The sequence below is a fragment of the Elephantulus edwardii genome, unplaced genomic scaffold (genome assembly GCF_000299155.1).
Source record: "Elephantulus edwardii isolate Elephantulus edwardi_28Jun2011 unplaced genomic scaffold, EleEdw1.0 scaffold00009, whole genome shotgun sequence".
Classification (NCBI taxonomy): Eukaryota; Metazoa; Chordata; class Mammalia; order Macroscelidea; family Macroscelididae; genus Elephantulus; species Elephantulus edwardii.
The window spans coordinates 1,997,855-2,013,130 of record NW_006399759.1 but is presented as its reverse complement, the minus strand read 5'-3'; the positions used below and the strand labels follow the sequence as shown (position 1 = coordinate 2,013,130).

Genomic DNA, 15,276 nt, shown 5'->3' with positions numbered 1-15,276 from the left:
TAGCCCAGATCAGGGGCACCTTAGTTTCTAGCCTGATGTCGTTATTCTTCAGTAGTCTTGAGAGGTCCCTCACAGCTGACTTTCCCAATGCAATTTGTCTCTTGATTTCCTGGCTGCTGGTACCAAGAGTGTTGACTGTAGAGCCAAGCAAACTAAAACTGTTAACTAACTCAGTCTCTTCACCATCCATACTGATGGTGCCAATTAACCCAGTGGTGAGAATCTTTGTTTTCTTGATGCTGAGCTTCAATCTGTATTGAAGGCTGCAATCCTTGACCTTCTGCAGCAAGCGCTTCAGGTCCTCCTCAATTTCAGCAATCGGGGTTGTGTCATCTGCATAACGCAGGTTGTTGATGACTCTTCCACCAATACTGATGTCACATTCCTCCTGTTACAGCCCAGCGTCTCAGATGATTTGTTCTGCACACAGATTGAAAAGGTATGGAGACAAAATACATTCCTGACAGAACCCCTTCTTGATTTTGAACCATGTAGTGTCTCTTTGCTTTGTTCTGATAAATTAAGAGACATAAAAATAAAATGAATATTGAACATCTTTGTCTTCCAGCAGGGTAAGTTACAAATTAGCCAAGTTATCTAGTTGAAGAGGAAGAGTAAGACAGGTTTTGTGGAGATGAACATAATTCCATGAGGTTCTCAGGAAACTGGTGATGCTCAGGATATAAGAATTCTCTGTACAAAGGAGAAATTTCAAGCAGGAGTACAATCACATCTTAGTATCTGAACCCATCAAAACATCCCAAGGAGTATCAGGGAAGCCTAGAATGCTCTGCAATAAAGGCAAGGACTTAGTTAGACCCTATAGGATGGCACAAGTAGTCCCTGAAGAGACGAGTTTGAGAAAAACAAACTAGCCGGATAAAAGGTCTTATAGCGTATAGTCCTGGTACTACTTTTTTTTCCCTCTATAGATTTAACACTGTTGATTATTACTTTTCTAAAAATTTTTTTCTCTCTTTTGTTTCTGTGGCAAAATCACCTTACAGTTTTCCTACTTCTCCTTGAGTTCCTTCTTGGATTAGCTTTCATCTTCTTCCGCTACTTAGCCCTTAAATGCAACAGCCTGGGATTCCTCTAGGTCTTCATCTTCCAGTCATAGATTTTAACCAACACTCTGGGTTCTAATTGCCTCTTTTCTCATTTTTATCCTTAGAGACCTCTCTATAAAACTTGTCATTTATCATCTCCTGGATGTCCTGAAGGCATTTCAACTACAACTTCTTCAAGGTTGATAGGACTATCTGTCAAGCATTTCTCCTCTTCGATCTTTCCGTAAAGGGTATCTCCATCCAAAAACTCAAACTCTTCTCCAGAAAAGACAATCAAGTAGTCCTTCACTTCTATCAAGATGGACTGACACCATTATTATAACAATGGGCTCAAGTATACCAGAGATCATGAGAATGGTCCAGGATACGGCAAGGTTTGGATCACTGTTCACAGGATAGATCTGAATTGACAGTGACACTATAGTATCTACCAAAAACAACTTTTTAAAAGTATATTCTGATTTATTTACAAAGTTTGAATACATTGTTTTCACAAAAGATCCTTCCCATTTCCTTCACTCCACCCACCTATCGAATTGTGAAACCCTATGATTAACAACCTACCCCTCTATCCTCATCCCTCTATTTCCACCTCCCTCCCACCTTGGATTCTCATACTCATTCTACAATAATGGTTTTATACAATATTTATCCTTGTGGGACTGTGTTAGTTCACTCAGCATAGTGCTCTCCAGTTCCTCCCAAGTTAGGTAGTTGTTGTAGTTGTTATGTTCTGTCGAGTCGCCTCTGACTCATAGCAACCCTATGTACAACATCTTAAACTCTGCCCTATCCTGTGCCAATCTCACCATCTCCGACACATCTGCCGCCATTATTACCCCAGTCACTGAATCAATCCATCTCATCGACCGTTGTCCCCTCCTGCGCTGTCCCCTAACCCTTCCAAGTATGACGTCCTTCTCCAAGGACGTCCTTGCAACATGTCCAAAGTAGGTCAGACGAACCTTCAGAATCCTTCCCTCCAAGGAGCAGCCTGACTTCACCCTCTCCAGGAAAAACCTGTTTATTTTCCTAGCAGTCCATGGTATATTCAATACTCTTCTCCAACACCACAGCTCAAAGGCATCAATTCTCCTTCTATCATCCCTAGTCATCGTCCAGCTCTCTGATGCATAGCAAATGACTGCAAAGACCATGGCATGTATCAGGCGTAACTTAGTCTCCAGATGACATCCGTGCACTTCAGCACTTTAGAGAGATCTCTAACCACAGACTTTCCCATCACAATATGTCTTTTAATTTCCTGGCTGCTGGTGCCAAGAGTGTTGACTGTGGATCCAAGCAAACCAAAACTGTGAACAATTTCAATCTCTTCACCATCCATCATGATGCTGCCAATCGGCCCAGTGGTGAGATTCTTTGTTTTCTTGATATTGAGTCTCAATCCATACTGAAGACTACAGTCCCTGACTTTCCACAACAAGTGCTTCAGGTCCTCTTCAGTTTCAGCAAGCAAGGTTGTGTCAATCTGCATTGGTGATTGGTGATGATTCTTCCTCCAATCCTGATGCCACATTTCTCCTCATAGAGCCAAGCCTCCCGGATAACCTGTTCTTTTCAAGCAAGGTAGTAATTTACAAAATCCTTGCTCCTGCATGCTGTGTAGTGTTCCATTGTATGAATATACCATAACTTCTCAATCCATTCGTTTGTTGTCGGATATCTGAGCTGGTTCCATGTTCTTATGATGGTGAATAATGCTGCTGTGAACATTGGTGTACAAGTCTCTGTTTGAGCCTCAGTTCTCTTTTTTTTTTTTTTTAGGTATATTCCAAGCAATGGAATAGCTGTGTCATAAGGGGATTTCTATGTTCAGTTTTTTGAGGAAGGACCAAACTGTCACCCAAAGTAGTTGTACCATTGTACAACCCCACCAAAAATGTAACAGACTACAGTGCTTGGAGCTTTGGACTGCCCCTGCCACTATCTCATCCAACTGATTAGCTCCTGCATCTGCCTCTCCAGGATATCTATGAGGATATCTATTGGTGGTACTGGTACTGTCTCTGTAGGCAGAGTGGAGACTGGTGTTCTCAAGCCTGGCATGGTGGTCACATTTGCCCCAGTCACGTGACTACTGAAGTAAAGTCTATTGAAATGCACCATGAAGCTTTGAGTAAAGCTCTGCCTGATGACAGTGTTGGCTTCAACATTAAGAATGTCTCTGTGGAAGATGTTCAATATGGCAACACAAACATTACCCACCCATGGAAGCAGCTGGCGTCACTGCTCGGGCGATCATCTTAAACCATCCTGGCCAAATCAGTGTGGGTTATGCAGATTGTCACACAGCTCACGTTGCTTGCAAGTTTGCTGAGCTCAAAGAGGAGAATGATTGCCATTCTGTTAAGAAGCTGGAAGATGGACCCAAATTCCTGAAGTCTGATAATGCAGCCATTGTTGATACTGTTCCTGGCAAGCCCATGTGTGTGGAGGGCTTCTCTGATTACCCTCCTCTGGGTCGTTTTACTGTCCAAGACCCAAGGCAGACTGTTGCTGTGGGTGTCATCAAAGCAGTGGACAAGAAGGCTGCTGGAGCTGGCAGGGTCACCAAGTCTGCTCAGAAAGCTCAGAAGGCTAAATGATTGTTGTTGTTGTTGTTATGTGCCACTGAGTCGCCTGCGACTCATAGCAACCCTATGTACAACAGCCCTAAACTCCGCTCTGTCCTGTGCCAATCGCACTGTCTCTGACACTCCCATCCCAATTATAAGGACCGGTCTCTCCTCACAACATGTCCAAAGTAAGTTAGATAGAGCCTCAGAATCCTTGCCTCCAAGGAGCCACCCGGTTTAACCCTTTCCAGGACAAATCTGTTTGTTTTCCTAGCAGTCCATGGTATTCTCAATACTCTTCTCCAGCACCACAGCTCAAAGGCATCAATTCTCCTTCTATCCTCCTTGGCCATTGTCCAACCTCTGATGCATAACAAGTGATTGCAAAAACCATGGCCTGTATCAGACTCACCTTAGTCTCCAGAGAGACAGCATCGCTCTTCAGCACTTTGGAGAGGTCCCTAACAGCAGACTTTCCCATGGCAATGCGCCTTTTAATTTCCTGGCTGCTGGTGCCAAGACTGTTGACTGTGGAGACAAGCAAACTAAAGCTGAGTACAATCTCAATCTCTTCACCATCCATCCTGATGCTGCCAATTGGTCCAGTGGTGAGAATCTTTGTCTTCTTGACATTGAGCCTCAATCCATATTGTAGGCTGCAGTCCTTGACACTCTGCAGCAGGCGCTTCATGTCCTCCTCAGTTTCAGCAAGCAGGGTTGTGTCATCCGCATAACGCAGATTGTTGATAAATCGTCCACCAAGCTTGACCCCATATTTCTCCTCATAGAGCCCAGCCTCCCGGATAATCTGTTCTGCATACATGTTGAAAAGGTATGGAGATAGGACGCATCCCTGGCGTACGCTCTTCCCAATTTTGAACCATGCAGTGTTCCCTTGCTCTGTTCTGATGACTGCCTCCTGGTCCAAGTATAAGTTTATTACCCATAATACCCGTCACTCCAGTCAGTGGTGGAAGAATGGTCTCAGAACTTTTTGTCTCAATTGGCCATTTCAGTTTAATAGTAAAAGACTGGTTAATGATAACAATGCATCGTAAACCCTTCAGAAGAAAAGGAGTGTTTTGTGGACCATTTGTTTTCTTTTCTGTGTGACAGTTTTAAGTTATTAGGTTTTAAAATCAGTACTTTTTAAATGGAAACAACATTACCAAAAATTTGTCACAGAATTTTGAGACCCAATAAAACAAGTTTAATTAGGGGGGGAAGCCCACAAAAACAAAGTAACCAAGTTCCTATCTCACCATATCCTCTCCAAAATGTATTACTTGCTATCCCATTAACCTTTGCCACTGCTACTGATGTGAGATGATATCTCATTGTGGTTCTGATTTGCACCCCTCTTATTGCCAATGATTTGGAGCATGTTCTCATATGTCTGCTGGCCTTTTGAATATCTTCCTCTGAAAAATTTTTCCATGTCTTTTGCCCATTTGTAATTGGGTTATCAGACTTTTTCTTGTGGAGGCTCAGGAGTATTCTACAAAGTTTCATTACGAGACTCTGTTCTGAGATGATATTGCCACATGTTTTGTCCCAGTCAGTAGGTTTTCTTTTCACCCTGTTGGAAAAAGTTTTTGATGAACACAGGATTTAATCTTTAGAATGTCCCATTCATCAATTTTATGATCTTCAGATTGTATATTTCTGGTTGTATTTGGCAGTCTCTTTTATACCGAAGACTAGGGCTTTTAAGCTTGATCCCATTTTGTCTCTTATGAACTTCATGGTTTGGGACTTTAAAGTCCCTTACCCATCTTGAGGTGATTTTTGTGTATGGTATGAGATGTGGATTCTATTTCAGTTTCCTATAGGTAGCTGTCCAGTTTTTCCAGCACCATTTGTTAAAGAGATTGTGATTTCCACACTTGATAGGCTTTATTTTCTTGTCGAATATCAGTTGACCATAGATAGCTGGGTCTATTTCTGGGTTCCCAATTCTCTTCCATTAGTGTATGTGCCATTATCATGCTGTTTTGGTTACTACCACTGTATAGTAGGATTTGAGGCCAGGGAGTGCTATGCCTCCCACTTCATTTTTGTTTCTCAGTAGTGTTTTCCTTATTTGGGGGTCTCTTTCCTCTTCAAATAAACTTGACAATTTCCCTTTGGATTTCCTTGAAAAATGAATTTGGTATCTGTATTGGGGTTACATTGAACATGTAGATTGCTTTTGATAGGATTGTTGTTGTTACAATATTGAGTCTTCCTATCTATGAACAGGACACATTTTTTCCATTTCTTTAGGTCTTTTATTGTGTTTTGCAGAAATGTTCTATAATTTTCTTTGTATAGGTCTTTTTTATCTCAAGTTAGGTTCACTCTCAAGTATCTCAATTTGTGGTTGGTTATTGCAAATGGTATTGCTTTCTTGGTTTCCTTCTCTGAGTTCTCTTTGTTACTGTAGAAGAATACCTCTGATTTTTGGACACTGATCTTATCTCCTGTCACACTAATAAACTGTCATACTAGCTCTAACAGTTTTCTTTGTTGAGTCTTTGGGGGTTTCTATGTACACTATCATACCATCTCTTTTCCAATCTGGATGACTTTTCTTTCCTTCTCTTGTCATATTGCCCTAGCAAGCACTTGAAGTCCCTAAGTCAATCTGCTTTGCCACTAATGTTCACAAATTGAGCTCAGAGCCCCTGAAGTCCCTCAAGGTGAGCAATGCTCTCTTTCTGTCATGTGTGCCTCCTGGGACAGGTGCTCTTTAGCACTCAATTGTTCACTGGAGATTAAAATGTGGAAGGCTGGACCAAGCAAGAGCTTGACCTCTCAACTCAGTGGTGCAGTGTTGGGAGCAGAGCACAAAGGCGTTTAGACTCTCAGGAGCAAAGAAGTTGGTAGGAAAGCTTTCAGCCCTGACAATGTACGACAGAGGAACTGGGAGCTATTTTTCATGGATGCCTGGCTCCTGGGGGCTGGCTTGGCTGGTCAGAGCCAGCCATATTAAATATGTAGTTTCAAAAATGTGATCAAACTGACTTCCTGCCAGTGCTAGGAAGCAAAACCTGCTGGGGTTAGAAGGCCTTTTACTTTCCATTCTTGAGTCTGTTGTAGGTTGACTGTTTTGGAGCAATATATTAGGTTTACCTCAGTCTTCAATCAAAGAAATTAATATATTAACAGGGCTGGTAGCAGTGGAGGTGGCAAGGCAGGTAATTAAAAAGTTTAATTTTTCTTTCTCTCCAAAGGTGTTAGCTCCTAAATTGGATGAGTCCCTACGCACTTGAAAGCAGGATCTGCTTTAATGGAACTCCTTTTTAAAGCTCACCAATAGCTTTATTGTATTCTGGTACTGAGAGTAAGGGAAGAAAATTTTGTTTTCCAGGAGTCGGTTATTTCATTATCACCACTACACTGCCAGTGTGTTGTATTTTGGCAGTGTACACGATGCCTTCTGTCCTCAAACATCAGCCACTCCAAACAAACAAGTTTTAGCAGTCTCCAGACTACTGTGCTGTTGCTGTTATTAGGTGGCATCAAATTGCATATGACTCATAGCAATCCTATGAACAACAGACCTGCATCTGCCCTATCCTGTGCCATGCTCACCATCTCTGACCCACTTGAGCCCATTAGTTAAAAACAAAACAAAACAAAAAAACCCAAAAGACAAAACAAACAAACAAAAAAATCCTCCTGGTGCTAGACTTCTAAAAAAATGTTATCTTGGTGTGTGCTGTCAAGTCTGAATCTTCTCATAGCTGATCTCCCAGCAGGTTTTCAAAGACTGTAAATCACACAAGAGGAGACTGTTTATCTTTCTCTGTGGAGCAGTCCCTGGATTTGAACTACCTACCTTTTCATTGGCAGCACAACTCCTTACCCATGTGCCATAGCCAATGAAAATCCAGCAGATAACTACAGAATAATATCTGCTTTATTGCTAGAAGATGAGACCTCTAGGTTGAAAAACATTCAATATACACCATAACTATAACAATGAATATATGTATAAAATATCATGATGGTGGCATAGGACCAGGTAATGCTTGTTCTGTTGTACGTGGGGTTATCAGGAGTCAAAGTCAACTCAGGAACAGCTAAGAGCCACATGATGTTGAGGAACTTGGAAGACTAGAAAGATGAGGAGGACCATATAGTCAGTTGAGCAGAAGAGAGCAGACTGTCCCTATCCACATGTACAAACAGGTGAGTTACTTAGTCCATATGGGATTGTCTTAATCTGGGGACATTCGGTCTTGGTCCTATAATGACTTCAGACCTTTGATATCAAACTTGTCATTTAGTATAAAGATCAAGTCACCCAAGAAGTGACAAACTTGCTTGCCTTGACTTCAACTCAAAATGTACTTAGAACTGACCTTCCTCAGAGGCTATAAATGACCTTTCTCCTGAGGAGTAGCTGGTGGATTAGAATTTCCTGTCTTTGAGTTGGGAGCACAACTTCTTACATACTCTGCCCCCAGAACGCCCGGGAAGTGCTGAAAGGAAAGTTCATTTCTGAAATACCTTGGTGTTGTAGTTGAGAGAACATATAACTTGAAGTTAAGACCTCTGAGGTCAGTCGAATCAAATTTCTCACCTGCTCCATAACTTGAAAGAACATGAATAAACTTCTTTGATCAGGCATTTACATTTCTCTAAAAATTGGACATAAAGAAACTTTAATTATATACAACAGAGCTCAGATGAAAAGTATGAGTGTGAAAGAGTTTTTCAAAATCTCATACTTTTGAAAAAATTCTCCTTTTCCCTTTGGTCATTCTGTTTAAAACGTTGATCCTATTAAACCCATGGCCAGCCAGAATGCGCAAGTGGGAATTAAAGTTGGGAAGGTTACAGTGTGTCCTGTGGTTCTACAACTCAAGGTGATACAAAATTCCCATTCAAAGTCCTTGGTGGCCCAATCTCTCAGCACTAGATGTTGATGGGTGGAATGGATTTTTTTTTCCTGGGCAGGTAGTTAGAATCTAATCTTTTAGCCAAGACTATAAATAAGTCTAAAGGTGTCAAAGCTGTTTATAAAAGGGAAAAAAACCCCCACAACAAAAACCAAAAACCAAACAACCCCACTCAGCTTTCTTTAGATAGTCTCCTTCCTTCAAAGCTTTAAGGTTGGGGGAGGAATGTGCCACTCAAGGCTTGTCAATGATAAAATTAGCGGTCCCGTCATTATAGACAAGAGACAAGAAAGAGCTGGAGTCTGATACCAAATGCCAGTGAAGAAAACACACTTTATACAACATGAAAGCCCCCAACATAAATTAGAAGAGAGCCTTCAAAGAGGTAGGTCAAACTTTTTTCTCAAGCAGATAATTATAGGCTGGGGGTGAATAAATCTTATTAGCCTCTCTCCCCCTTGTCTCTTCTCATAAAACACTGGTGTGAAGAAAGCCTTGCTCAAATCACGGCTGGACAGATGGGCTGAGAGGACATCTTGCTGCTGTCCATCAAGGTAACTGTGATCCAGCTGATGATCCTATTCTCTTGTCTCTCTCGCCCTCCGTTCAAGAGGGCAGGGTAAGCCAGTCCATCAAGCTCGGCTTTCCAGGCCTAAAGGGCCTGCACAGACGAGCTGAGGCTTGGTTCCTCCCCACTGTCTGAAGAACTATCCCTGCAGGCAGCAATTTTCCAGTCAAATTTCTTTTCCCAAGTTGGAGGCCTTAAAATTAATGAAGTTGTTAACATTTCTTAAAGTGTCTTTCACGGCAGTTGAAAGGTGTGGATTTATCACCCGTGAAGATGATGGCCTCTTTGGTTCCCAGAGACATGTGGGCTGAGTCCTCACACACTTCGTTAGGGAACAGGAATCTTAACTTTAGAGTTACCATCAGCTTGTCCTGCTATAAGTTTGGGGAGGGACCTCTACGATTTTGTAGTTGGCTCTTAGTGGTACTCTGGGTGCTGTGAACATGAGTTGTCTATCTCAAAATTATTTATTACCTGTGAGCTCTGAAAAGTTCCTGGGTGGTGCAAAAAGCTTGTACCAAAGTATTAACCTAAAGGTTGGTGGTTCAAACCTTACCCAGCAGTGTTATGGGGTTAAAAAAGCTAGAGATCTGCTTTTGTGAAGACTATAGTGAGAAAATCCTATGGAGGACAATCTATTCTGTAACAGACATGGTTTCTAGGAGTTGGACTTGACTTTCAGCCATGAGTTTGAGTTCTCTATGCCAGTCTGAGAGGGTAGAATGAGAGGGACATCTGATTTGTTTTAGCATCACGTCTAACACCTGACTCAGGACTGGACATACAGTGATTGAGAAAGGCTGTATTGTTTGTTTTAGTATCAGGTGGATTAAGTGCAGGAGGAAGATGGCAAGTCCCTGAAGTGACCATTGTAATCAACCAAGGAACAGCATGTGAGAATCAGCTGTGCTAGCACTTGTGACTTGGGCAGTATCTGACCAATGCATTCAGTCCCCTTTCCTGCCAAGAAGAGTAATGATGAGACTCTGAAAGGGATCCTAGAAATCATCCTTTGTCCCGGGAGACATTCCACTTTACCTGCATTTAGAGACATGAGCTCAGGGAAGAGAATAATTTATCACGGTCAAACAAGGAGTTAATAAACTCCAATGGTTTTCTCCTTCCCAAAAGCAATCTCTCTTAGGCTGCTGCTCCCTAGGGAACAAATGATTTGTACACCACAGAACCCCAGAGATAGACCTGCCTTTTGGGGGGACACTCTGAATTTTATTAAAGTTGTCATCCTGTGGAGATACAGGGTGACTTTGAGAGCCAACACAAACATGTTATCCTAGACCAGCTGTATCATAGATCTGGTTACAAAGCAGTAACAATACAAAGAATCCGCTTTCAATTATTTATAGACATATGTCCTTACGATAAGATGATGCTCAATGTCTTGTTTAAATAAAATCAAGAAGTAATTCTTATCTGAGATCTCCCGGGCCTACTCATCCTCCTCCCCCACTGAGGGAGCATAAGAGAAGCAGGAGAGATCACTGCACATACTGTAATCCTAAACTGCCCCAGGGCTGTCTATGCATTTTGGGCTTTTGAAAGTTTGAAATAAAAGTACAGTTAATATAAACTAAGGCTAACTGCTTTATGGATGAGGGGAGACAGGCTATGGACTAGGAGTCTTTCTATAGTGCCTGGAAGATCTCTGTTACGTGCATTTTATGTAACTTAGGCCCAAGAGCAACGACTGGCAATAGGATTAAGTAATTATGCCAGAGGGCAATCTAGAACTCAGTGTTGGGCCTGCTTCACAAATAATTGAGCCTGGCTTGGTGAGAAGGTTTCACCCCCAGAGGCCACTGCATTCATTCTTCATTCCATAAATCTTTGAGTGATACTTTTGTCCAAACTAGGATAAAGTGGTAAGCAAGCTTGTATAATTGCCCTCATTGGTTCAAGAGAAATAAAACTACTTTCCTGCAAAAATACCTCCAAAGCCTGCTCTTTCCTCTGCTGATGCCATGCTCCTGTGAGCTGTCTGGATGAAAACACAAACTAAATGCTATTGAGTCAGAACCAACACACAGCTGACCCTCCATCGGGTTTTTGAGTTTGTAAATCAAACCAGAAGAGATAGCCTCTCTTTCTCCCTCAGAAGAGCAGATGGATTCAAATGGCCAGAGAGGGTTTGGGTTAGCAGGGCAGTACCCTATGAACCAAACCACTAGAGTGCCCTAGGATTAACACTGAGAATGGGAGATTCCACTTACAAGGTTCCCTTCTGGCGAAATGGTTTAAAGTTGGGCTGCTAACTGAACAGTGTGTGGTTTGAGTCTACTAGTGGCTCCTTGAAAGAAAACACCTGTTGATCTTCTCTAACATATTATAGTCTAGAAAACACTATGTGATTGTTATGTCTTGTTACATAGCATCACTACAGCTCAGAAGAAATAGCTAGCGGTAGGAATCCATGCTGCAGTTCCAAAGGCATGCAGTTTGAAGCCACTAACTGCTCCATTGGAGAAAGATGAGTAATCTCCTCTAATGTGATTTACTGCCTCTAAAAATCTGCTGGAGGGTCAGCTGTGGGTTGGAACAGGGAGCCCTCATGTCCCAAAGGCATGCAGTTTGAATCTACCAGCTGCTCTGCAGGAGAAAGAAGGCCATCACCTCCTGTGTGATTCACTGCCTTTGAAATCTCACTGGAGGGTCAGCCACGGGTGGGTTCCAACTTGATGGTACATAGAAACAACATGGGTCAAAATGAACTCCACAGCACCCAACAACATGTGCATCTGGCCAGCCTGAGGGCTCCCTGGACAGAATGTAGCAGCCTAAGTAGAAAAAGATTGAAGGGAAAAAGTATTTAAGAGAAGAATTCTGGGTTAATAGTTAGGAAATCCTCTGTGCAACCTTGTAAAGTTCAGTTGTTACATAAGTGAAGCCAGAGTGCAACCTGACTCCCTTACTGCCAAGACTGGTGTAGAATCACATGAGCTAAAGTAATCTCTAAGTTCCTTTAAGACGCTTTCTATCAACAAATGAATGGGTAGAAAACCACGGTATATTCACACAATGCAATATTAAGCAGCATTGAAAAACAAGGAACTCATAAAACATTACACAACATTGATGATCCTGGAGGGCATTATGCTGAGTTAAATATCTCAGTCACAAAAGGATGAATACTGCATAGCACCACTTTTATAAAACAGGACTGACATGGAGTTTGGAAGAAACAAAGAAAAGAGGAGATAAATAATGAACACTGCATTGGGACAGATGAAGTAAAGAACTGTATAAAAAGACTATAATAGCAAAGAGTTGGAAACAATCTAAGTGCCCATCAACAAACGAATGGATAGAGAAGCTGTGGTATATTCACACAATGGAATACTACGCTGCATTGAAAAACAAGGAACTCATGAAATATTATTCAAAATGGGTGACCCTGGAAAACATTATGCTGAGTGAAATATCTCAGTCACAAAAGGACAAATACATTGGGACTGACATTGGGGTTGGGTGAGACTGAGAAAGATGGGATAAATTATGTATACTGCATTGAACATATGAGGGAAAGAACTATTTAAAAGGGATATGTGATTAGGTATTATTGTCAAGACAGAAGTCCAGAGCGAAGGCTGCATAGTGGAATGGACTTGGAGGGAGGGATTGTATAACAATGAAAGAATTTTTCTTTTACTTTTCAAAGAGAAGAGCGAACTGGAGAGAGGTGTGGGCAGGGAGAAAAGTGCAACAATGAATGAATGGAAATCCAAAGTCTCTATAAATTATCATTAAAATTAATAATAATAATACATTTTTAAAAGAATATATGATGACACATTATTTGTATGACAACAGTCCAGAATAAGAATTGCGTAGCAAAGTGGACTGGGGCAGGGGAAAGGAGGAATTTGAACAACAATGAATGCTTTTTTTTTAAAGGCAACAGAAAGGTGGGGGGATGTGTAACAATGAACAATCCAACTTTTCTGTAAACTTTCATTAAAATCACAATTTAAAAAATTTTAAAAAGAAACTTTCCAAATTCTTTGGAACTCACTGAGAAAGCCTGGATGATGTGTGACTAGCTTAGTGACAATCCCTGCTCAAAAGATCACAGTCATATCTTGAGACTCATTTGTGACTTAGAACCCTAGAAATAGAAAGCTTTAGGCAAAATGATCATTTGATCATTACACCTGACGGATGCTATGGAAATGTTGAAAATGTCATAGACCAGAAAGGCTGGTAGGCTAGGCTCTGGCAGCAACAAAGCCCTGGCTTCCTGCAGGACACAGGAGGAAGCTGTCAGTTGGAAGGGGCCAGGCTGGGTCCTGGTGGGTTGTGCGCCACCAGGCAACAGAGAAGACACAAAGGCCTCCTGTGCACGTAGCAGCTGAGGGATGCTTGGGAAGTCATGCATCACTAACCTAAACTCACAGCTTCCTTGGTTATAAGCTGGAAATTGCCTGTTGTAAATAACAATAAATTTAAAAAATAGACTTACCATATCGGCTACGGTGAGACAGGAAAGGGAAGGAGTCTTTCATTATCCAAGTCAGGTTCCATGCAAAAGAATCAGGAGAAGGAGAAGTCATGCTTGTTGGTGACTCTAAGGAGCTGTGACCTGGACAAAAAAGCAAAACAAAGAAGAGAATACTGATCCATGTGCTCGTGATGTAGCTTTTAGCTACCCCAGTTATGAAGAATGTCCACAGGTGATGTCTACTGAAGGCGGACAGCTTGAACCTACCAGCTCCTCCGCAAGAGAAAGATGGACAATCTCCTCCTGTATCATTACTGCCTTGGAATGCTCACTGGAGCATCAGCAGTGGGTCAGTTCCAACTTGATGATACACAACAACAGCATCAGCAGTAGCAAAATAAAACTGAGACATCAGTGGATTGAATTGGCCTCAGGACCTCAATGCGCAATTTGTATGAATATCAGCAAGATCAAAGAAGCTTCAATATTTTCACCGAGGCGATGCCAAGGTTCTCTGGGAAAGAAACTAGGCTACTTGATGGCTTGGCTTAATAGCGTCATCCAAAATCTATTCTGCCTATAAGAATTTGCGCAACTTTATAGAGAACTTCTATTCATCTTCTCCAAATAATGCCTCTATCTCTACTTTATGTTCAGACTTGTAACTTCATCTAATGTTGTTTGCTTGGGTTATTGCCTTATCAATGAGAGGGCTAAAATTGCACTCAGAAGTTATGAGTTCTTGACAATTATGTTATTTTCAGGGGAGGGAGGAAAACGAGGTGACGGGCTTTCCCATAGCCAAGAGCACAGGGAGCCACAAAGAATTAATGCTTCTGATTTGCATGAAAGAGAGAGAATGGGGGGGGAGCAGCAAAAGCAGCATTATTCCTCTCTTTAACAGTACCTCAAGTGGGTTTTGTGTGGTGAAAAGTAATTACGATATATCTACAAATCAAACAAACACATACAGCAAGCTCTTATGCATCCCAGAACATCCTCAACTCAATCTCTATGTGTGAATATTTTATGGCATGCAAAGCTTTTTCTGTTAAAGATGTAAGGATTTAAGAATCAGTTCTGTTCAGTAGATAGAAGTGTATCAAGATTGAGTGGAAGGAGTTGAGGGTGGCAGGAGGAGGAGGCAAGCAGGCATTTCTTCAGCAGTTTCCATGGTCTCGCCAGCGTATCAGTATTTTTATCCTCTGGGGGTTGTGCTTGACATTCACAATGACTATCTCTATCACTCTCTCCATAGTACAGATACAACAATTAACACTCAGACAGACAAATGATGGAACCAGAAATGGAATTACATTTTCCTTAACTTTATACCATGGCTGGTCTAGTTTTCTACTCTAATCCACTAACCAGGTGCCACAGAGTTGACTTGACTCATGAAGACCCCCTACATGGTAGAGTAGGCCTGTCCTCCCCAGGGTCTTCAATAGCTGATGTAGTTAATAGCTCAGAAGCAGATGGCCAGGTTTTTCTAACTGAGACACCTTTGGATGAACTTGAACCTCCAACCTTCAGGTTAGTAGTTGAGCACTTAGTAGTTTATATCAGCCAGGGAGACTTCTTTTCTACTCCAATTGTTGTTATTGTTGTTGATTACCATCTAGTCTAGCATGACTCATAGTGACCCTATGTACAAAAGACTTGAACCCTGCTCTATAACTGTTGTCGTTTCTCTAAGTTCATATAGTTTTCAGAGGCA

General features: G+C 41.7%; 1 protein-coding gene across 1 annotated transcript in view; it reads right to left on the bottom strand.

Moving 5' to 3' along the window:
- ALK (anaplastic lymphoma receptor tyrosine kinase) overlaps positions 1-15,276 on the bottom strand; it is a 1,280,998-nt gene that overhangs the window by 928,258 nt on the left and 337,464 nt on the right. The window contains exon 2 of the mRNA XM_006880682.1: positions 13,578-13,697. Within this exon, the coding sequence (XP_006880744.1) occupies positions 13,578-13,697 (120 nt within the window). The remainder of the gene's footprint in view (positions 1-13,577; positions 13,698-15,276) is intronic.